Source organism: Lissotriton helveticus, chromosome 3_1 (genome assembly GCF_964261635.1).
Source record: "Lissotriton helveticus chromosome 3_1, aLisHel1.1, whole genome shotgun sequence".
NCBI classification, from domain to species: domain Eukaryota; kingdom Metazoa; phylum Chordata; class Amphibia; order Caudata; family Salamandridae; genus Lissotriton; species Lissotriton helveticus.
Window position 1 is genome coordinate 328,177,417 of NC_136061.1, and position 24,927 is coordinate 328,202,343.

The window sequence follows — 24,927 nt, forward strand, 5'->3', positions numbered from 1 at the left end:
CTCCCATCTGCTCCTCCCTCCTCCCCTTACATGGCGTCCGCGCGCAGCGGGTGTGCCGCTGTCGCGTGCATAAGGGAAGCCGGTCTGCGCCCATCCGCGCCTAGACCGCGCCCAGCACTAGACCCCCTGGTCCCAGCGAATGCCACAACGCCCGACACCACTATGATGCCAGCACCCTCCACACACTCAACACTGGACGACCACACACCCGCTTCCTGGCCGCCATGAGGCGCACCCAAGGACCCTTCTCCTGCCAAAGCTGCAGCTTCACCAGCCTCTGTACCGCCAAACCAACCACTGAGAAAGGATGCAACCACCTCAGATGCATTCTACTCAACACCCGCTCCGCCTTCAAACACTCCATGGAACTCTAGGACTTTCTCGACACCACCTCCCCAGACGTCGCCTTTCTGAAGGAAACCTGGATGAACCCCTCCTCGGTACCCGACATGACCATAGCCATCCCTGACAGCTACAAGATCACCCGCAGGGACCGCACCAACGGAACAGGAGGACGAATCGCCATCATCCACAGGAACGCCCTCAGAATCTCGACCAGCACCGCCGACACCCTCAGCACCCCCGAACACCTTCACTTCCAAATCCAAACTGATCCACACCCTCAGAGGAACCCTGGTCTACAGACCCCCGGCTCCAGTTCAGCGACTACATCTCTGACTTTGTCAGCACGCACGCCGTTGCCTCCATAGACTACAACCTCCTCGGAGACCTGAACTTTCACCTCGAGAACAACAATGACACCAAATCCACCACCCTGATTGACAACCTCGCCAACCTCTGACTCGGACAGCTTGTCACCGCACCCACCCACTCCGCCAGCCACGCACTTGACCACATCTTCTCCGCAAGCTCCCACGTCATCTTCAGCCACACCACCAAACTTCACTGAACCGACCATCGCTGCATCCACTTCACCTTCAGGAAACCCACCACGCATCACCACACCCAACAGTTCCCCCGCCGCAGCTGGAGCAAAGTCACCGAAGACTAGCTGAACACCACCCTCGGCCGAAGACCACCCTTCAACCCCACCGACACTGCCGCCTGCAACCTCAGACAGTGGTTCGAAGACTGCGCCAACACTCTCGCCCCGATCAAGAAACCCTCCAACAGACGCTCCAGCAAGAAAGCCAGCTGGTTCACCGCGGACCTCCAAGCCTCCAAGCAAACCTGCTGAAAACTGGAGAAGACATGCACTGCGAACAGACCCCGGACAGCTACGCAGCCCACAAAAACCATCACCTCATCAGATCCGCCAAAAGGGCCTCCTTCAAGGACCGCCTAGACAACAACGCACACAACAGCAAAGAGTTCTACAACATCATGAAAGAACTCTCCAACCCCAGCTCCAACACCAACGACATCCCACCATCACAAGACCTGTGCGACTCCCTCGCCACCTTCTTCCATCACAAGAACGCAGACATCCACGACAGCTTCAACAACCTGACCGCCCGACAGCCACCGAAACCTCTGAACCCACGGCTACCACCCACACCGATCCCCTGCTCTCCTGGACCAACATAGACGACAACACCATCAAAATCATGAACACCATCCACTCCGGCTCTCTGTCAGACTCATGCCCACACCACATCTTCAACAAACCCAGCGCCACCATTGCACCCCATCTTCGCAAGGCCATCAACATCTCCTTCGAGACTGCGACTGTCCCGGAGAGCTGGAAGCACACCAAAATCAACGCCTTAATCAAAAAACCCAAGGCGGACCCCAGAGACCTCAAGAACATCCGGCCCGCTGCCTCGAAGAGAACAGCATCCTGGACCCGTCCCAGTCCGAATTCCGCAGCAACCACAGCACCAAAACTGCCCTCATCGCCACCACCGATTACATCAGGGCCATGCTGGACAACAGCAAAACCGCGGCCCTCATACTCCTGGACCTATCAGCTGCCTTCAACACTGTCTGCCACCGCACCCTACGTACATGCCTCCACAACACAGGGATCCGAGACAAGTCTCTGGAATGGACCACCTCCTTCCTCTCCGCCAGAACCCAGATCGTCCGCCTCCCTCCTATCTGCTCCGAAGCCACCAAGATCATCTGCGGCGTACACCAAGGATCATCCCTCAGCCCGACATTGTTCAACGTCTACATGGCACCGCTCGCCCACGTTGCCCGTCTGCATGACCTCAACAGCATCTCCTACGCCGACGACACCCAGCTAATCCTCTCCCTCACCAAGGACCCCCTCACCTCCAAAACCAAACTCCACGAAGGAATGAAAGCCGTCGCCGAATGAAAGAGGAACATTCCATCTGAAGCTGAACTCAGACAAGACGGAGGTCCTCATCCTCGGCTCCACCCCCTTGGCCTGGGACGACTCCTGATGGCGGACTGCACTGGGATCAGCACCGACACCCACCAACCACGCACGCAACCTGAGGTTCATCCTTGACTCAACACTCTCCCATGACCAAGCAAGTCAACTCTGTCTCATCCTCCTGCTTCAACACCCTCCGCATACTCCGAAAGATCTACAGGTGGATCCCCACCGAAACAAGAACGGTCACCCAGGCCCTCATCAGCAGCAGGCTGGACTACGGTAACATCCTCTATGCAGGAGCCTTGGCCAAACTCCTGAAACGACTACAACGCATACAGAAGGCCTCTGCATGCGTGATCCTCGGCATCCCCCGCCACAGCCACATCACACCCCACCTGAGAGACCTGCATTGGCTCCCCGTCAACAAGAGGATCACCTTCAAGCTCCTCACCCACGCACACAAGGCACTCCACAACACCGGACCTGCATACCTCAACTGACGACTCACCTTCTACACCCCGAACTGCAAGCTCCGCTCCACAAACCTTACCCTCGCCACCGTCCCCTGCCTCAGAAGAACGTCGACCGGCGGCAGATCGTTCTCCCACCTCGCCGCCAAAACCTGGAACACCATTCCCATCCTCCTATGGCAGACCCAAGACCTACTAACCTTCAGGAGGCTTCTCAAGACCTGACTATTCGAGCAGTAGCAGCAGCCCTCCCCACCCCCAGTGCCTTGAGACACTCACGGGTAAGTAATGCGCTTTACAAATGTTCTGATTGATTGATTGATTGAACATGGTGTCCTGGTGCGGAGATCCGAGACGACACATCAAATTTGTCAGAACAGCCAGGTCTTCAATGCCTTTCTGAAGGTGCCCTAATCAAATATGTGCCTTAAGATGACAGGTACAGAGTTACACAACTTGAAGCATGACTAAGAAAATATACAACTGTTAGACCTGGCATCCTTGGCGTGGTTTCCCCTGACTGTTTGCCTTTACCTCCTGGGTTTTTGATGCTATGCTGGATTTCGTTTGGCTGGTTTAGATGCCCTCCCCTTCCCTTTCTGTGCACATAGGACACGCCTATAGCAGGCCCAGGGTACCCCCTGGGCAGGGTACAGTGTATGTGAAAGGTAGGACATGTACTGATGTGTGTAACATGTTCTGATAGTGAAATACAGCCAATTTTGTTTATCACTATTTAAAGGCCATCTTGCCCATCGGGCAGAATGGGGAAGGCTGTGTAACACTTTACCAGCCTATCTTCCCATAGGAACCAGATGGAGACTTGGAGTGTGGTATCCTTGAACTCAGAGTTTAATAACATATCTTTTAGTAAAGATGTTTTTTTAATCCTGTGTTTGAAAATAGCACTTTTAGAAAGTGGCTATATGTTTCTGTTCACACATTCCTGAGTGCCTCTGCCTGGTTGTGGATTGACTGTCTGGCTTTGGGGAGTGACAGGGGCTGGTGAGGTGTCTTGGCTCCAGAAATCTGGGTGAGTCAGCAATAGGCTGAATAGGACAATCTGCATTTGGAGTGGCGGGAGGAGTAGCCCCTGCAGCTGAATAGAGCTGTGCCTGCCTCCACAAAAGACTGGCTCCACCTCCTGAATACCCTTGCCCCCTTTCTCAAAGGAAGAAGTTGTGCACTGGCAGAGAGCACCCAGAACTGGTTTGAACTGGGTCCAGGACCCTAAATACATACATAAGAAAGACTTTTGGGGTATAAAAGTAGAGCTGAGACCCCTGTAAAATTAGACTACTTCTACAGTCAAGAGGAACCTCTGCCCAAGAAGATCAACTGACGAAACTCAGGAGAAGTACTGCCCTTGCTGTGTGCTCTGGAGCTGGCCTGCAGTTTGCTGATTCTACTCAGGGTGAGGACAAGGGACTTTGCTGTGTACTGTGTTCCCCCTTTCTTGCAACAAGGACTTTGCTGTGTGCTGTACCCAGAAGTAAAGAGTCTCCAAGGGCCTGAGGAGAGCTGGTCTCCTGTTATTGGAAACACAGGGTCCCCAAAGTTTCCAGGCAACATCTTTCAAGCTGCTGTGTGCGTGTCACTGCACACAGCTTGTAGCTTTCGTGAAGCCTGCACATCTGAAGATTGCTTCGATCCCTGCCCAGGGCACCCCTGCAACGTTGCTTGTTGGGCTTGAGCCCAGCTGGTTGCCCGCTTCAAGTTCACCGGCACCGCAAGCCACTAGGGGCCGTCACCACTGCTGACCCATCTGCAAGATTGGGTTGTGGCCTGTTTTAAGCCTAAGAGCCACGGCGGGCTGCCACCGACGAGGGAAGCTTCTCTGACTCCTTTTACCGAGATCTCCGCTCTGGTCCGTGTCCCAGGAGGAGGTTGCGTCACAGAGGAAGCCGCGGGTCGTGGCTAGGTAGAAAAGGAAGCATCAGCGAGGGAGCGCCGGCGGCGTTGCGCCCGCCCAGCAGGACATTGACAAACAGGAGAAGGAGTCGCGCTCGAAGCTGGGAAGGTTGCCCCGACCCCTTCCGTGAGGTACCTTCGAGAGAGGAGGAGTTCTGTCTGCCGATCGCACCGGTGGGGGCTGCAGTCCAAGAACAGTTCCCCAGGTAAATCTCCCACCCACATTGCATATCCGTGAGCGGGTTGGGAGTTAACGGGTCGGCCGAGGGTGGCTTGTGTGACCCGTGATTGTTGTGGGCCCTTGTTTAAGTTGAGGGCCTGCCTGGGACTGTGCCGGCATTTCTCAAAAAGGTCAGAACGGCCCGTACCGGCTCATCGGGAAAGCAGCGGTATCGGGCCCATCTTTCATTAGCAGGTGTTCACTTCACACCTTGGGGGCATAATTTCAACGGCACTGGCTGCAGGGTCAGCTTTGGGATAATCTTGAAGGGCGGAGGGCCAAAGGGGCCGCGTACGTTGATACCGACGTGAAGGGGGTTGTGATACCCCGTTTGGGCACCTAATCTTGAACTGTCTTGCCCTAGTGAAACTGGTTATAAAAGAAATACAGAACACTGCAAGTCTATTTTCTTTCTCCATCCATAAACCTTATCAAAGACATTCCTAAAGAGAAGCTATTTGTGTATGTGGAGTTTTTTGTTGTTTTTGGTCTTACCTGTGTGGTGACCATTTATGGTGTTTCACTGTGTTACTGTGGGTGTTGGTACAAATACAGACACATTTTTCAGGACATTAAAGCCAGACCAATACCTGCCAAAACTTAGGCAGAAACAAGGTTCTAGAGAAGAAGATAGAGTGGAGAGGACATTATTTCTGGACATATATGCCATATTAACAACCTTGGTAGCATTGAAGGCCAAACATAGAGCCTTGAATGAGTATCTCTGCTGTATTGGTTGCCAATGGACAGTAGAAAGCAGAGATATGATAGAGGTTCCGCGAAAAAGATTAAGAATTATTTGTGCAGATGTGTTCAATTAGATCTGTAATTTGTCTAGAAAACAGACAGGCAAAGATAATGGGCTTTGGCATGATCCAGAAGAGAGGAAATTGGTCCTCGGTCGTAGTCTTCTGTGCTGGAACAGTTAAATAAGGTAGACATTTTCAGAAGGCTCAGAGTAACACGAAACATTCAAACACAATCTCAGAAATTTGATTGGCAATAGAGAGACCAGAGATAAACAGCATCCCCAAATTTCGGGCACAGATAGTCGTGGATGATAGCATAACAACAAGCCCTCAGGCCAACATTTAGAGCATCAAATTGAGGTACCAAATAACAGAATCAGTTGTCTCAGATTTAAGCTTCAAGAAGTTTATCTTCTACTTCATTTGGCATGATGTAAATGAAAGGATGAAAGATACTTTGAAACAGATTGTCATTCATTTTATGACCGCTATTGGGCTCACAGGATGACAAAAGGAGTTGTGTCTGGATAATGTTTTCATAGATTTGTACTAATTATGAATTATAATATTTATGAAAATCTCGTGATGGAGAAATGTGCCTTCCAACTACAAATAGACATATGTGTCGATATTCTCAAGAGCAGTGTCTCTAGTAAATACTATCACCAGTACCCATTTAGGCAACTGCAAATGATTTTGTGACAGTAATGGGAATTATTAAAAGACAATATTGAGTACCTTTAATAATGCTAGATTTTTAGTAGTTCATTCCAAGTGTACAACGCAGGTTGAATGCTGACCATGTTGCTTCGGCTCTTGTCTGTTTGGTTCCTATGGACATAATTTAAGCCAACGGATATCGGACCCATAAAATCATAAACAAATTGGGCCAGATTCACAGAACTAACTTAGGAAAAAATTCTAAACTTACTACCATTTTGGTATTCACAGAAGGCACTTACTCATTTAGGACTCCTAAATGCCTTCTGTGAATACCGAAAGTCTTAAAGTTAGGATTTTTCTCTGTTTAGGAGTGGTAAAGTTAGGAAGAACAATAGTTACTTACCTGTAATCTGTGGTTCTCCATTATTGGTGTCTTTCATAGATTCACATGCCTGAATCATTCCCCGTCGTCGGTGTGGGAGTCCCACGGTACATAAAAAACCAATAATATGCCTATAGGAAACCAAAAACCTTGGTAATAACCAACCGGGAAGTAAAGTAGCCCTAAACTACAGTGCAAAAAACTTCCACACCTATGACTATCCTAGTCATTTTGTATAGACCAAACTGCAGCCAATCGGGCGACAGCACCCACTAGAATGTTCTCCCCAGAGGCTCAGGCTCTCAGATTTTTCTCGCACAGGAGTGAAAGCAACATAATCGCCTAAAAGAGCCTCTGAGGGGAGGTGGGCAGGTGCATGTGAATCTATGAAAGACACCAATACTGGAGAACCACAGATTAAAGGTAAGTAACTATTGTTCTTCTCCAGTATTGGGGTGTATTTCATAGATTCACAAGTCTGAATCAAGATTGCGTAGAACTGGTCTTCCCACCGAAGTATCTGCATCACTTGCAGTGTCCAAACAGTAATGTTTGGTGAAGGTATGCCTGCTGGACCAAGTTGCTGCCCTGCAAATCTGATGGAGAGGCACACCAGCGAAGAGAGCGGTAGAAGAGGAGACCACTTTTGTAGAATGCGCTCTTGGCAAAGATTGTAAAGGTCTTCCCGCTTGCTGTTGACACAGGCTAATCGCTGAGGACACCCACCGGGCTAAAGTCTGTTTGGATACAGCGTATCGCTGACGTAGTCTTCCATATGCTACAAATAATTGATCTGTCTTCCGCAATGTAGCAGTTAGTTGGAGGTAGAATTTGAGACATCTTCTAATGTCTAGTGAATGCAAAGCCCTTTCTGCCGTTGTTTGCAGATTTGGAAAGAATGTCTTTAGAATCACCGGCTCATTAAGATGAAAGTCAGCGGGAACCTTTGGCATTTTCGGTCGGATTGGTACGCAGCACCACTGAATTTGAGGTGAATTGCAAAAAAGGAGATTTGGTCGTGAACGCCTGAATGTCACTGACCCTCCATGCTGACGTCAGTGCTAAAAGTAAGGAAACCTTCCATGAAAGGAACTTGAGATCCACTTTATGAATAGGCTCAAAGAGGTGACGCATGAGCTGAGCGAGCACCACATTTCAGTACCAGGATGGAGGTGGACGTCAAACAGGAGGAAACATCCGAATAATCCCCTGAGAAATTGCTGAATTATTCTTGATGAATAAAAGGAAGTAGTTCCGTCCTGACGGAACCTGGAGATGGCAGACAAAAGTACCTTTAGAGTGGAGGGAGATAGACCCGATCTAGCCAGATGAAGAAAGAATGGCAAGATCTGTTCTGGTTTAGCATGAATCGGATGAAGATTAGCCGAGTGACACCAGGCACAGAACCTTTTCCATTTGAGCTTGTAAGTCTTAATTGTGGCCGGCGCTCTAGCATTGGCTAGAACCTCTTGACAATCCGCCGGGATCCCTAAATGGGCGAATTTAATGTGTTGAGGAGCCATGCTGCTAATTTCAAGGAGGCTGGGTCAGGATGGCAAATTTGACCCCCTTGTATTGTCAGGAGATTCGGTATTGGTGGCAATTAATGGGATTGCACTCCGAGAGGAGGAGAAGTTCGGTGAACCAATACTGTTGAGGCCATCTGGGCGCAATGAGAATCAGGAGGAATGGTTGCCTCTTCATCTTCCGGATGACTCGGAACCAACGGAATTGGAGGAAAGGCGTATACATATATCTGAGACCAGTGCATCGAAAGCACATCCCCGCATGAGTTCCTGTGGGGAATCCATCTTGCAAAGCGTAGACATTTGCGGTTCTGATTCGTTGCAAACAAATCCAGGTCGGGGTGACCCCACTCCCGAAAGACTCAACCTAGAGTCGGTTGGTGGATCTCCCACTCGTGAGTGGATATTGAGGACCGACTGAGGGAGTCTGCTAACACGTTGGAAATCCCTGGAACGTGATCTGCTGACAGATTGATTTTGTGATCCAGGGCCCAATCCCAAATCTCCTGCGCCTACTGAGATAGTAGGGCCGACCTTGTACCTCCTTGTTTGTTTAAGTAATGCATACTTGTTGTATTGTCTGTTTGAATCAGAACTGTGGATCTCTCGATGACTGCTCAAAAAGACTCCAGAGCTAGAAAAATGGCACGTAACTCTAGGAGATTTATGTGCCACTTCCTCTGTTGCACACTCCATTTTCTGTTGACCGCCATTCCCTAAAGGTGTGCGCCCCATCCTTCCAGGGAAGCATCCGTGGTGATGGTAAACCTTGGCACTTCCGTCAGGAATGCACATCCCTTTTTTAGATTGTCTCTTTGCATCTACCATTGGAATACCTCCCTCATTCGAGGAGTTATGTTGATCATGTATTCGAATGACCCTGAAACTTGCACCCATTGGAGACTGAGTTCCTCTTGTAAGGGTGTCATTCTGAGGAGACAGTTGAGATTCAGAGGGATGTAAGAGGAGATCATCCCTAGGAAAGATTTGAACAGCCAAACGGTAGCAGTAGTGAAGCCATCTTGTAGATCTTGAGTTGCCTTTCTTGTGAAACGAAAGCCTGAGTGAGCTGAGTGTCTAATGTGGCTCCCAGGAATTACTTTCTTCGAGTAGGAGTTAGATAGAATTTCTCGAAGTTGACTGAGAGACCCAGAGATTGAAAAAGTGAGAGGCATCTTTGAACATGAGATTTTGCTGGTCCAAGAGAACTGGCCTTGATAAGGCAATCGTCCAAGTATGGAAAAATTTGAATGCCTTTCCAAACGAAGATGTGCTGCCACTGGAGCTAATATTTTTGTGAAAACTCGGGGAGCTGAACGAAGCCCAAATGGGAGAACCTTGAAATGAAATTCCTTGCCAGCCACTCTGAGTCTTAAGATCTTCCTGTGCCTGGGAAGGACGGGCACATGGAAATAAGCATCCTGAAGGTCGAGGGTTGCCATGTGATCCCTTTTCGAGAGAAACTGGAGAATTTCTTGAAGTGTTAACATCCGAAAGGACAGTTTTTGAGGTATTTGTTGAGGGCACGCAGGTCGAGGATAGGGCGTCATTCTCCTGACTTCTTGCGTATGAGGAAAAATCTCGAATAAAACCCCCTTCCTCTTTGCAATTGAGGAACCTTTTCGATCGCTCCTTTCTGAATCATTACATGTATTTGAGAGAACAGCTCCTTGAGATGAGCTGGTGGTGGACCCTTTGGAGGAGAATTTGGAGGGGATGTGACGAATTCTAACGCGTGGCCCCTGGCTACTACATCCAGGACCCATTTGTCCATAGTAATTTTTAACCAATTCGATAAGAAACTGGATATTTTTCCTCCAATTTTCGGCTTTGGAATGGGTAGAGATGGTGGCAGGTTGTCCGTCTCATTTATTTTTGGAGGAGTCTCTTCCTCGATAAGAAGACTTTCTTCTTGCTTGAGAATAATTGTTTCCTCGCTGACCGTATGTTTGTTGTTTGTACGGTTGGTACCTCTGATTACTTTGAGTGGTTTGATACGAACGTTGTTGAGAGTATCCCCTTCTGTTGGAAAAATTGCCACGTCCTCTTGCACCACGAAAGGACAATTTACGAAATTGCAGACTCCCCAGCGACCTTGCTGTCTCCGTGTCCTTCTTTATGGTCTGCAATGCTTCATCCACATGCTGGCCATAGAGAAACTCCCCATCATAAGGCATGTCTATGATCTTAGCCTGAATCTCTTGGCTGAAGGATGTTGATTTTAGCCAACCTTGCCTTCTCAGTACTGCTGCACCCGCCAATTGCCTGAAACCAGTAGCTGGTACATCTACTGCAGCATCAATCATCTCTGCAGAGGTACACTCTCCTTCATGCAATATCTTCTTTGCTTCAGATCTTTCGGGTTCCGGAAGCTTTTCCATGTATGGTGATATGTCCGACCACATCTGCCTATCGTATCTCCCTAATATAGCTAGGGAGTTTGCAGCACGGACAGTAGTTGCAGCTATAGTCGAAACCTTTTTGCCGATGGAATCCAGACGTCTGCCATCCCTGTCCGATGGAGCGGTTGCCTGCGAAGATGGATTCCTGGTGCTTCTCTGAGCCGCTTGGGTGACAACTGACTCCGTCTTCGACTGTCCTATAAGGCATGCTGGCAAAGTGAGAGGTGCCTTGTATTTCTTATCTACACGAGGCAACACTGCAGGGAGAGAATTCGGTGACGACATTATCTTTAGACCCTCTTTCCAAATAAAGTCAATTATTGGAATTGTCTTAACCTGTTTCTGTGGTTGATCCTTAAAATCATACAGGAAACAGTCATCCTGTATAGTTTCCATTGAAGTTAAAAATCTTTTTGTTGCTCTTTCCATTATAAGATGGAATCCTCCGATATCCACAGGCAGTTGGAGAAGGGGTTTGTGTTAGATAATCGTCCCACTCCGACAACACTGATTTATCATCCACCTCTCCTTCTCTGTCTTCGTCAGAAGTAACATCCCCTTGTGTATGGTGAGATGGTATTGGCGAAGGAGGGACTGTAGGTCGTATCTCTGCTGATGGTACCGGAAAAGATTGCCTTGGAGGTCTAAACGCTGCCGTAGATGCTTGAGGCATAAGCGTAGAAAGGTGTGATTCGCCTGATTCAGATGGTGGGAACTGGCGATAGTAGTGGTTTAGCATATATTGTAAATTGTTCAGGAGATCTAACAGCATCTATGCCGTAGGTCCAGAGGTAGGAGCCCGACTTTTAGGCTCAAGGAACTGTTATTCTTCTTCTTGATCCTCATCTTGGTACTTTATAAGCAGCTCAGATGGACTCCTGGCTGCACAAAAACCTCTCATCCTCATCAGATTCTTCATCCTCCTCAGAGTCTAACAGTTGTTCCGGCAACCTCAGCAGGGAAAGAACCGCCAAGGAGGAGCCCCGTCTTTCCAATATGGAAGCTGTCGTAGACGGCGAAGCTAATGAGACTGCCGACGGCGCAGCAGACCAGACTTGTAGCTCCTTACAGGATGAGAGAGGAGGCGTCGATGGAACAACTGTCGACTGTGCCGTCGACGGAGAAGTTGTATCGATAGTGACCATCGACGGGACAGTAACCTTCATCGACGGGACATTCATCGTCGACGATGTTTTCAACGACGTCTTCGTCAACGAGGCAACCTTCGTCGACAATGTTCTTGACGACCAGGTGGTCTTCGCCGATGATGGGTCCGTCGACGACCATGTACTGTTTGTCGACGATCGGGCCGTCGGCGGCAAGGTGGTCTTCGACGACGAGGACTCTGTTGACAGGATGACTTTCGTCAACGAGGTCTGCGTTGTCGAGGTATGCTTTGATGACGATGCGCTCGTCAACGGGACCTTTAGAATTCTCGCCGATGATGGGGCGTCGGCGATCGATGGCATTACCTTCGTCGACGAGATGGGCCGAACTGATAATGAGACCAGCGTCGGCGGAGAAGAGGCTGAAGACATTATCATCTTTGGCTTCGGCGATGAGAAGGTAACCGTCGACATTGAAGATGCGTCGACGAAGTCATTTTTTGAGGTAAATTATTAATATATTTTTTTTTAGATAGTCTCTTGGAAGATAAAGACTTTCCAGACTTTCTGGGGGGCGTTCCAGGTCCAGCTTTAGAAGGTGGAGATGCCTTTTTTGAAGTAGAAGCCGAAGGCACGCCAGAATCCTTGGAGGATTGGGCTGTTCTCGACACCTTTCCCCAAGGAGAAGTTATCTCTACCTCAGCTTTCCTCTTTCTAGGGGACATAGTAGACCCCGAGGCTACCTCAGAAAGGGGGTTATCCTGGTCCTTGATCTTCGGCAGCCACAGGAGAAGATAACCTTCCCTATCTCTGAGGGTCTTCTGAGGAAAGGTTCTGCAGATCTTACACTCCTTTACCTCATGGTCTGGATATAGACAATAAATAAATTTCTTGTGGGGATCTTCCTTAAATAGGATTCACAAGGTCTGAAGAGGGATTTAGAAGATGACATCTTCAAGTAGGAAAAAACCAACCAAAGTTGTGAAGTACTGAGCAGAGCTCAGGGAGACTCCCTTCACACGACGTGCAGTAGAAAATCTGAGAGCCTGAGCCTCTGGGGAGAACATTCTAATGGGTGCTGTCACCTGATTGGCTGCAGTTTGGTCTATACAAAATGACTAGGATAGTCATAGGTGTGGAAGTTTATTGCACTGTAGCTTAGGGCTACTTTACTTCCTGGTTGGTTATTACCAAGGTTTTTGGTTTCCTATAGGCATATTATTGGTTTTTTTTGTACCGTGGGACTCCCACTCCGACGACGGGGAATGATTCAGGCATGTGAATCTATGAAAGACACCCCAATACTGGAGAATCCTAACTTTAGGACTCCTAAATGTCTTCTGTGAATTCTGAAAGTCTTAAAGTTTTGGATTTTTCTCCGTTTAGGAGTAATAAAGTTAGGACTCCTAACTTTACTAGTCTTAAAATGAAAAAAATCCTAACTTTAAGACTTTCAGTATTCACAGAAGGCTTTTAGGAGTCCTAAAGTTAGGACTCCTAACTTCTGTGAATACCGAAATAAGTAAGTGCCTTCTGTGAATACTAAAATGAGTAAGTGCCTTCTGTGAATACCAAAATTGTAGTAAGTTTCGGATTTTTTCTTAAGTTAGTTCTGTGAATCGGGCCCCATAGTCATTAACTTTGCCTCGAAGTTATTATGAAACATTCTAAATGTCTTCATCTCTGGCATTAATCCATTCTAAGGTAAGTTATTCACATTTCAAATATTTGTATTGATTATAGTACCTCAAGTGTAATACTCTTGAATCTTGGATCACAGCTGAACATGGCATAGAGACAGCTTAAAAAACCTTCATATTTGGCATATAAGAAGCTAACTCTTTACCTGACTATTAACACCTTCCTGAACCACGCAAATGTTGTCATTAACTTTGGGTTGCTGATTGTGTTTAAACGTGTATAATGACTTCTGATTCTGTGGTTTGCTGGTTGCGCTACTGGAATTATTGGGCCAGCCAGTTAACAATCCTTTTTGTTCTGTCATCTTTTGTGTTTGAGCTGGCATTTTATATTGTTGAGGTACTCTTTGTTGATGGGTCACTCCTAAAGTACTCATGTGACCTTGAAGCATTTCACTATCAGAAACGAAATCTGATCTTCTTTTTATAGATAAGCATTCATTTCGATTCCAAGCTTCTTGATCATTAGGCAGTTTTTCTTCTTTGGACCTGCAATTGATTAAAATTTCTATTAACATATGTTTCCCCAATAATGCAGTATAAATATTCCTCGCAGTAGTTATTACTTTACTGTTATCCCACTTCTCTTCAATTCTGAACATGTAATGTCCATCTATTGCGCAGTAACTAGCAGGAACACAGTACTTTAAGAATGAAGAGACATGACAGTTGCGAGTTTAAAGTTAGATCTCCACCAACAGCTCATAAAGGGCCAGATGTATTTACGTTTTTTTGCAGGCAAAAATTGGTTTTAGACCCATTTGCTACAGCAAAAAACGTGTGGCCAATGCACTAATCCTATTTTGCGAGTCACAAATCGATATGTGCAACTCGCAAAATAGGATTAGAGACTCCTTATTAGGAAGGGGCGTCCCTTCCTAATAGTGACTCCTGAAGCTATGTATGACTGGCTTGCGACCGCAATTGCGGTTGCAAAACAGTCACAGATTACCACCCTTCACAGAAGGGTGGTACACCACTCACAAAGGGGAAGGGGTCCCATGGGACCCCTTCCCCTTTGTGAGTGGCTCTTATAAAATTAAACTGAAAAGTTTCATTACTATTTTTTAAATGCATCTGTTTTCCTTTAAGGAAACGGGCTGCATTTTAAAAAAACTGCTTTATTTAAGGCGGCAACCAACTTAGAACTCTGGACCTATCCCTCTTACCTATCTGGGTCCTCTGTGGAGGAGCCTCCCCATCTCCCATATTCTGGAAGTATGAACCTGTTCCTAGAAGAACTAAATTAGGTGTCATCATCCACCTCCTGGAGGTGGTTAGAGGGGCAACTTCCCCACTCCCCTTAATTCTGTGGAGCTGACTCTGCCCAGGCCTTAGGAGACCTAACCATCTCTGCTATTCTACTCCTATGAGCAGCAGTCATCCCCCTAGCCCTACACTGTACCCTAAGCTCAGCTACTGTGAATTTGGACAGGTTAGCCACTTCAAGCTCCATGTTATCCCTAGTTTTGGGTCACACAAACTTTGCAAATCAGAAATAGAACAATTGTAGAAAAATCAAAAAGATGTATTACAAATCATTTTAGTTCAAATTAAAAAAATTAAAAAATCTAAAGTTTTGTTTTATTCCAATTTAGAGGATTTTTAAAGATCTTAACTTAATGTACTGTATGGTGTAATGTAAACACAAGTATGTATCTTCCCCAATGAACACAAAATGTTGCAAAGTGGCTTATTAGTAGAGATAGGTAGCGAATTACCACTAGTAATAAGGCCACAATCACAAAGTACAGTCAAGGTCTAAATAAATTGATCCCTTGGTCAGCCCTTGGTAGCTGGCAACAAGCAGGCAGGCTCAACTTAGGAGACAGGTGTGTAAAGCATTTAACTGCCTAACCACCACCAATGTGAAGAGCCTGTCTTGGACATGATCAAACCTTCAGTAGTTCTGATCAAGTGCAATTCTCCTATTTCAGTGGACTGGTCGAATGATTAGCAAATGCTTTCCTCTCTTTCAGCTTCCAAGATTCCCAAGAGAAGGAAACTAAAAAGAATTAAGTAACGAGTTAGAAAACTCAACAATATCAACTGTGATGCCTCAGAAATCTCTATCAGCCTCTCTTTTAAAAAATCTCCTCTGATCAAGACATTAGGGCACTATATCTGCACACTGTCAGACACTCTTGACAAGTTAGCGCCGCTAAAATTGAAAGGATCAAAAAGGCAAAAGATCATCACAATGGTTCTCCAAAGAATTCAACGACAAAAAACTCTTGAAATTGTTGCAACGACTATGAAGTAAAACCCAACTCCAAGTAATTTAAAGGATCTAAGAAATAATACAAAAATCTTGTACTTGAAGCTAAATCTTTTGAGGTTAGAAAATACATTTTAATGACACAAATCACACCAGGAAACTGTCCTATGTGGTCAAAAAGCATGCTACCTTCCCAGCGGGTATAAAAGATATTTGTTAACTTCTCTGTTAGAAAAAGAAAAGATTAAATCACCCTAGTTCCCAAACCGGAAGTGTAGGCTAGATTTACCCTGACATGAAAATTGGTAGGTTCTTAGATGAATTATGATGAAGTCCCCCTTAGGGAGATGATGCAAACAAATGCAAAAACTAGGCCACTTCTTGGAGCCCCTTATAACATCGAGCTGAAAGGAAATCTCTCCATTCTGGATGAAGCTGATCAATACCTTGCTTTCTCAAAGCAAAGTTTAATGCTGCCCCAAAATTGGCCAAGTAACTCCATTAGTGAAGACAACTGGAAAAGATATGGAGGATCTTAACAACTACCACCCGCTTTTAAACCTATCTTTTATTGGCAAACTATTGGAAAGCTGTGTGTGGCACAACTCAACCATTATATTAAGGATAACAACCTTTAGAGTGATTATCAACCAACTGCAGGAGAGGATGCAGGATGGAATCTGCTATTCTAAATATCATGGACAACACCCTGAAAATTATGAACTCTGGACACTCTTGTCTTCTTACTCTCCTTGACCTCCATGAGACGAGTCATACAGTCAATCATCACATGCGTCTAAATATTCCAAAAGACAGAATGGGACAAGAAGATACAGTTATAAGATGGTTCACATCATTTCTGGCTAACAGAAACCAAAGAATTTAAGCTAGAGAACACACACTCCTATTCCTCAAGGTTAGATCAAGGAGTCCTACATGGCTCAGTCCTCTCCCTGACACTTTTTTATCTGTACATAGAGCCTCTAGGCAATGTATAGAAAAAAATGTCTTATTCCACTTCTAGGCTGATAAAACTCCGCTTTCCTGACAATCTGTCTCCTTTCTAGTGACATTTTCTGATGAAGAATCACCAACTCAAATGTAACCCACTGAAACATAGTTCTTCTTGATAGCACTAACTGTTCAACATCCATGTAACATTGGCTCAGGAATGTTGCCCCTCTGGATCACACCCCAGAAGTAGTAAACAGTGAGAAATCATTTGAATTTCTATTAGACAGAAACTAAACATCCAGATTCACATTACCTTTTTAGCAGAGGGGTCATAACATCAATTGGAAACTAAAAAGGTGTATTAAGCACCTTATCCTAGAGAGCGATCTCAACTAGTAGCTCAGGCACTCGTGCTGTCAGGACTGGATTACAGCAATTTTATTCTCTACTGTATTCCCAAAATTCATATCTTACCTCACAAAACAACTTTTAATGCCATGATGAGACTTGTCACCCCTATACTCAATTAATTGAACTGGCAATCTATGAAATCAGTGTTAATAAAAATTTGCATTTATTAAATTGAAAGTCATTTATATTGCAGGGATGTGGAATTTAATAAAATATCTACTCATTATATAAAAGCTCTGATAATAGCTTCTCAGATTATGTCAGAGCTCATACCATAATAGGGTTTGAATACTAGTAATTCCCTTATTTTGTCACCTTTCCGCAGATACTGGGGCTGGGGGTAGTGGTAAGCAACAGTTCACCGTGAGTGGAATGCCTTTCTGAGTCTGTCCAAAACCTACTAACTTGCATGTTTTATGGGTTTTTATCAGCTTGTCTGCAATATTTTCCCATCCAGAGGAAGGTGGAACATTTCCTCCTGACAAGGGCAGAAGTATAACTTCTTCCAGGGTTGGGACAAAAGTGATTAGCCGAAAAGTAAAGTTGTTTCCACTCAACAGGTTTTCACATGAGCAAATCTATACATAGATATTTGCTTGTGCTAAAATGCAGTTCACAAATATTTTCTAAGAATACGATTTCCTGACCTACTTCTGTAAATTCTTGAGAATTCATGAAAGCCTTACATTTGCACTAATGCAAGGACATACCATGGGTGCACTTTTGTGACTTTCATTAAGAATGAGGCCCCTATTTAGGTATGGTGTTACCCAAGACCTTTTGATTTTTTTTTTGATAATCAAGTTTATTGGTTTTTAAAGAACAAATCACAAAATACATTGGCAGTAAAATCAAGCACATTGGTTGGATAGACACATTTGAAATAGAGACGACAGAGACTTGTAAGGCACTTTTAGAATGAATAAAAAACACTTGCCTATGATCATTCTTGTACAAGAAGCCCATGAACCTCCTAGGGCTGTAGGTTGAACCACCTTGCCCCACATCCTGCCAAAAAGCTCAGGCAACCCCGGGTTTCAAAGAAGGCCTCCTGCTGAGTCCCACACCTATCCACTCCCCGTCTTCATTTCCGTATAGTGGGTGGCTTGGCCTGGGACCAGAGTGACGCTATATCACGCTTCGCTACTGCTAACGCTGTTCCTAGGAAGCGCTTATCGGCCCGGGAGCCATCGAGGCCGTCAAACACACCCAGGACTAAGAGCAACTGGTCATGAGGAACCTCCCACCCCAGGGTCTGTGTAAGTTCTAGTTCCACCCCAGCCCAAAATGGCGCAAGGACGGGACATTGCCAAATCATGTGGTAGTAGTCCGCAGGGTCGTGAGTGCATCGCGTGCAGCTCGGGGAAGGCCGCAAACAGGCACTGTAAAGGAGCGCAGGAGTGAGGTAGGCCGTATGGAGGTGATAGAGTTGGACTAGATGCAGCTTGGAGGAGGTCGTCAAGGTGGAGCCATGAGGGCATCTCTCCAGTCCGCCTCCTCCAGGGAACCCAACCACCCCTCCCAGCGGGCACGTAGCAAGCCTAGGGAAGCGGTGCTATTGTTCACTAGGGAGAGGTAAATCTGCAAAACCCCCAACTGCTCAGGGTCCCCATCATCACCTGGGCCTCAAGGGGACTGAACTCAGGGAATGAGGTGGGGGACGGAATGTGTACTCGGAGGGCATGCCTTAGTTGTAAATATCAATACAATTAGGAGGAATGGAGTGAATAGCGTTGCTGCAGGTCTGCAAATGATCTGATGTGGTCCACTAACCAGACGTCTCCTAGTAGCGAGATCCTGATGTGGTCCCAACTACTGAAGTCTCGGAGAGACGAGGTTTCTTTCAGCCAGACACCAGTCCACAAGGGCGTCTGCCTGGTGAGTGTCCCGTCCCATTTCGTGTGGCGTAGGGTTGCGCGCCAGGCCATGAGCACAGTTCGGGTGACGGGGGAGGGCCTGTGGTATGGGAGCCCCATACAGGTAAGCTTGGAGCTGTGGGAAGTCCAATGACTGGAGTTCCACCTGGTATGCCAGGTCAGACCAGCTACCTGCGAACTAGTCATTGATCATGATGAGCCTCGTGGCCAGGTAGTAGAGGTGGAGATTGGTTACCCCTATGCCCCCATCATAGGGAGGTATGTGGCAGTGTGCCAGGGACATTCGCGGCCGTTCCCGAAACCAGCTCCCTGGGAGATGAAGGGTAATGTTTTGTAAAATGTATAAAAAACAGGGTAAGACTATCATTTTGAAAAGGGCACTTCTGCCAAGGGGGTTGAGAGGGAGGGATTGCCATTTCCTGAGGTCTGCTTTGGCCTTGGTAACCAGGGGTGTAATGTTCAGGGCCCATTCGAGTTCTGGAAGGAGGGGGACCCACACCCCCAAATACTTGAACAACTGCCTGCGCAGGGGAATGGTTGTTTGCCAGTCGAAACACTCCCGGGACGGGTGTAGGAGAACCAGTGTGGATTTTGCTGGGTTGAGCCAGAGACCAGAGACTCATTGGAAGGCAGAGAGGGTGTCCAAGCATCTTGGGCCTGAGCTCTCGGGGTCCGCCAGGAAAAGGAGGATGTCGTCGGCATTTAGGGCGATCGTCTCGATCTGGCCCGGGTCCCAAGCCCAACCTCGGATGTGGGGGTCCTGACGGATGAGGGAGGCCAATGGCTCCATTGCTAACGCAAATAAGAGCGGCAGGAGCAGGCAGCCCTGGCGAGTGCCCCTTTGAATGGGAAACATCTCCGAAAGCACACCATTAATGAGGACACTTGCCTTAGGACTGGAGTACAGGACCCGGATAAGGCGCCGAAACGGGGGCCCGAAACCCATCACCTCCAACACGTCCGTCAGATAGCTCCAATCTAAAGTATCAAATGCTTTTTCAAAGTTGATGAAAAGCAGGGCCAGATACGGGGTGAGGTGGTGGCGGTGTGCAAGGGCGAGGTGAAAGAGGCGTATGAAGTGTCGGGTACCCCGGGTACGTTTAAAGCCGCATTGATCTGGGTGAACCAAATCTTGCAAATGGAGGCGGAGTCTTTGAGCCACTGCAGTGGCGAACATTTTTACCTTGTTGTTTATGAGGGAGATGGGGCGGTAATCCGCACATGCAAGGGAGGGTGGCTGTGTCTTTTCGAGGACCACAATAGTGGCCACATCTGTCTCTGGTGGGAAGGACCCCGTGTCCACTACATGTTTAAACAAGTCCACTAAGTGTGGGACCAGAGTGTCACGGTAGGTTGCATAATATTCCTGGGGGTAGCCGTCAGGCCCTGGCGTCTTGACGGAATGTAAAAGTGAAATGGCCCCATGTGTCTCCTTCATGGTGAAGAGAAGACCCAGAGTCTCTGAGACCGTCTGGGGGACGCGGGGCAGCTGAGTCCCGGTCTCGGACAACAAGTAAGCCAGCAAGGTTCTGGGAGGTCGGGCCGCGTAAAGGGCAGCATAGTAGCCTGCGAAGGTTTGGGTGATAGCTCGAGAGGTGACGTGATGACCGCCGATCTCATCACAGATCTCAGGAATAATGCGGTTGGCTTTGGGGTATGACACTAAATTGGGAAGCAATTTGCCATTTTTATCGCCCCAACCGTATACGCACGCTACGGAGGAGCGCCATAGCATTTTAGCTGGCTCCAGTGAGATCTGACCAATCTCTTTGCGGATCAGTGTAAACTGTCGAGCTGAGTCGTCGCTATCAGTCAGTCAGGCAGAGAACCAGTCAGACAAGTACTTAGCAGAGGCAAGGCGGGATGCTGAGGGAACACCTGAAGTGTCGCGGGAGTGTTGCAGAACGGCGTTGAAATCGCCTCCAATGATCGTCAGTCCCTGTGGGAAAGAGGAGATTACAAGTGTAAGACGGCGAAGGGCAAAGGCTGTGGTGGCGGGGGGGATGTATACACACAGGAGGTTGAAAGGGTGTCCTTCGACCTTACCCGTCAGGGCCACATATACGGCTGTGTGCGTCTGTCTCAGTCTGCGCCAGGGTAAAAGGTAGCCCCTTCCGAAGCAGTATGGCAACCCCCCGGGACCCCGTGTAAAACCGGAATGCCAGACCCTGTCAAACCCGTACGGGGCAAGGAAGTTGCATTGTGTACCCAGAAGGTGTTTCTTGTATAAACAAGCTATCAGGCATGTGTCGCTGAACGCTACGAAGAACGGCAGTACGTTTTATGCGGTCTAGTAGGCCGTTGATGTTCCATGACAGGATATGGAGGGGTCTATTTAAGGTAGACGCCATCCAGGTGGAAAGTGTGTGGAAGAAGCGGTGCAAGCGCAAGTGGACCCGGGTCCCAAGGGAGGCAGCGTTCCGCGGCCGGGGTCTTTGCATGGAAGTTGTGCGGTTTGGTAAGTCTCAAGTTGTCGTCAGTGGCATACATGCATAGATAGCTGCCAAGAAAAACAAAGAACGGCGGCCTGTAGGTGGCTAAAAACATCAAACAATTGGGAGACAACGGTCTACCCACCCACCCTTGGCCCCCAACACCCCCCACCCTACACTTCTGAAGATGAAGCATCTGTCACCCTGAGAAGAAAAAACAATTTAAAACAACAACCCACGAATGAATCTAAGCGCTAAGCTAAAAAGGTTAGCAGAACATGGACATGGTGGAGATGGACCCCCCTCCTCAGAGTCGGATAAGAATTTGTCAATAGCTGCAAGTACTTTTAGAACAATTATGCACAAGGAAACACAAATAAGCCCAGGAACTGAAATAGGAAGCACTACGCAAAGCATGGATGCATTGAAGATGGATCACCCCCAGTATAAAGATGAAAGAACACTCGTGGGTACAGGAGCTATTTGGGAGTCTGAATAGGGAACCCTTGCTGTCGGCCAGAGTTCAAGTTCCCTCGTCTTCTCCGGTTCCGCGAAGCACAGGGCTCCTAGACAGTCGGAGTCTGATATGGCAGGGCGCAAGGTCACGGATGGATCCTGGATCTGGCTCAAGTCAATCAGGGAATTAGTCGAGCTGGGAGTGGCGGACCTCTGAGTTGAAGCACGAGAGGGAGGGCGCTGGGACTGTGCACTTGGAGAGCGGGAAGCCTCCCCACGACGGTCTTTTTTCTTGCGGGACCTAGTCCGGCATCTCTGTGGTTTCTGCAGGGCCGGGCAGGGCTGCGGGGGGTCCCGCTGGGTAGGAGAGGGAACCGGTTGACTTACGAGTGGCTGTTCTTCTGTGATTCATGTCCACTCCGCCTGGGGGCTGTCAAAGAAGAATGTCTTATCCTGAAAAACAACTCTGAGCCAGACGGAAAAAGGAGACAGTAGCGAAGACACAGGTTGCGAAGCTTCTGTTTAACATCAGCGTAAGTCCGACGCTGGGCCTGCACTTCCCTGGTTTAGTCCGGGAACACCATAATCTTGTTGCTTTGGAACATCAGTGGACCCTGCGCCCTAGCCACCCTGAGGATGGCGTCTCTTTCCCGGAAATTGAGGCCCCTCAAGATAATGGGTCGGGCGGGAGCCCCAGGTGGAGGTTATGGGGCCAGGGAGCGATGAGCACGCTCTATGGCGAACCAGGGCGAGAGGGACTCTTTGGGTATCCAGGAACGCACCCATTTCTCCACGAACATGTCAACATGGCCTTGCTCAACCCCTTCGGAAAATCCTACAAGGCGTAGATTGTTTCTCCTTGACCTGTTTTCGGAGTCCTCAGCTCGTCGGTGGAGCTCCAGGGTCTGGGTCTGGAGGCGAGCCACTTGGGTCTTAAGTTGGGCAATGTCGTCTTCGGCCGTGGAGATACGGGATTCCGCCTCCGTAATTCACGCCGTGGCATTGCGCAGGCCCTGGCGAATAAGGGCCATGTCCACCCTCACCTCGCCAATCTTGTTTTCAACGGAGGCCTGCGATGCGCCTATCGCCTGAAGGATGGTGGAGAGATCGCCCCCGGTGGGGACCAGAGCATATGCCCCTCCTCCAGGACCTCGGTCCGATGTGGTAAAATTGATCCATTTTAGTTTGGGTTGGAGGGGTAGGGTTCTGCAAGGTGCGAGTCCTGCCCATCACCACCAAGGACGGGGTCCAGCCACCGCCCCGGCAGGGGGTTGAACAGCAGTCCCAAAGAGGAGGGCGAGGGGGGCCCCCGGGCACCCAGATCATCAATACACAGACCCGGATGCTCAGGTCCACCCTCCATGTCCACAGTAAAGAACCACTGTAGAGCCAGTGCCCCGAGGTCGTTGGCGGAACTGTATGGAGCACTCCAGTAGAAGGCGGCTATGCCGGGCCAGACGACAGCGACGGTTTGACAGCACGGACACCTCGTCCGGCAGAACCAGCCTCGCCTTCAAGTAAGTAGTTGGGGTCAGACGGGGGCCAAGGAGGAGCTGAGTTCTGTGGTGGACCCACCGCCGACATGGGCCGGTCAGAGCAGGGGAGGCTCAACTGTTCCCGCCCGTCCCCAGGCGGGCAATCTCAGGCAGGGACCCCACGACGAGAAACAATTAGAACAACAAAGGAGGAAGGGGCGAAGGCGCTGATGCTACACCACTGCGACCTGATGGCCGATCCCCAACCCTAGTCCCCGCTCAACGGTGCACTAATAGTGGGGGCCACAGGAGGGTCTTGCATACCTCAGGGCCGATCGCCCCGGCAGCAACAGTGAGGCCGGCGTACCCACGTAGGTTTATGATAGTGGGTGGGTTAGAGCCCAGGGCTGCCCAAGCATCTGCATCAGGGGGCCGTATTGTTGGGGGGGGGCACAACTCCACGTGCAACACCAGGTGCCCCAACAGCAGCGTCCTTCTCCAGGTCAGCGGGTGACAGCGAAGAGATGTTGGAGGAGTAGTCCCAGAACTGCGAGGGAGGGTTAGGAAAGCGATGGAGGAAGGGGAGCGGGGGCACTAAAGCTACTCCTCCACACTGCCACCCAATATGATGGCCGATCCCCAACCCCAGACCCCACTCACCGGTGTGATGTTGGTGTAGGTGGCAGGAGTGCCCTGTTGCTCACTCGCCTCGGCGGCAGCGGCGAAGCCGCAGCACCCACGCTGATGCAAGGAAGTGGCCGGGTTCAGGCCCAGGCTATCCCAGGCGCCCGCACCGGGGGAATGCCTCCCCAGAGGCTACACCGATGAGGGCCCACAGCTCCCGGGCGACCACTGGAAAGCCCGGAAGCAGTGCCCCCCTCCGGGTCCAACAGGTGACAGCGGTGGGCCCTGAGGAAAAGGTCCAGGAGTGCCCCCTCCCACCGGCTCACCCGATGAGGCAAAAGGGTACCAGGCCAGGGGGAGACACGTGGAAGGGCCAGAAGAGGGTCTCGAACCTAGCGCCGCCACCCGACAGTGGCGGCCGAGGTCCGGTGGCGGATGCATTCCGGATTATTCCCCCGGGGGCAGTCCGCCAAAGTAGGAGTCCCTGGTCCAGTCGAGACGGGGCAGCGCATTCACCCTTGGCTCTGCCTGTATGGCGCCCCACACAAAGGGGCTCATTACGATGGCGGACGGACTGGCTCCGTCCACCATGGTGTTAAATCGGGACCGTACGCCATGCATGCGGTGGTCCCGCATACCCTATTATGATGGGACCGCCACCGCGGCGGTCTCGTTCTGCACCGTTAACATTGCAGTGGTGGCTGCCCACAACAGTACCGCTGCGATGTAAAAAAGGGCATGTTGTGCATTTCACTGCAGTACGTGGCAGGCACTACACTGTGCCTGCCACTTGGTGCAGTGAAATGTTGGGGGGCACCATGGGTACCCCCCCAGTGCACCCTCATATCCCCCCAACACGGTGGGAGAATCATGGTCAGCAGGGCCGGCGGACCTCACCGCAGGCCCGGTGGTGGTGGTCCTTCCGCCATCATAATGAGCCCCATAGTCTGGTGCTGGTGCGGCCGGGAAGGATCCCAGCGCCGAGGGCCCCTCACCAAGTAATCTCCCGCAAGGGGGGTGCAGATTGGCCCCAGGCACCGCCG

General features: G+C 49.0%; 1 protein-coding gene across 13 annotated transcripts in view; it reads right to left on the reverse strand.

Annotated features, from left to right (window-relative positions):
- SPATA22 (spermatogenesis associated 22) overlaps positions 1-24,927 on the reverse strand; it is a 1,667,071-nt gene that overhangs the window by 1,045,565 nt on the left and 596,579 nt on the right. For all 13 annotated transcript variants that reach the window (XM_078679926.1, XM_078679924.1, XM_078679925.1 and 10 more), the window contains one exon: positions 13,584-13,926. In XM_078679926.1, coding sequence (XP_078536052.1) covers positions 13,584-13,926 — 343 coding nt within the window. The remainder of the gene's footprint in view (positions 1-13,583; positions 13,927-24,927) is intronic.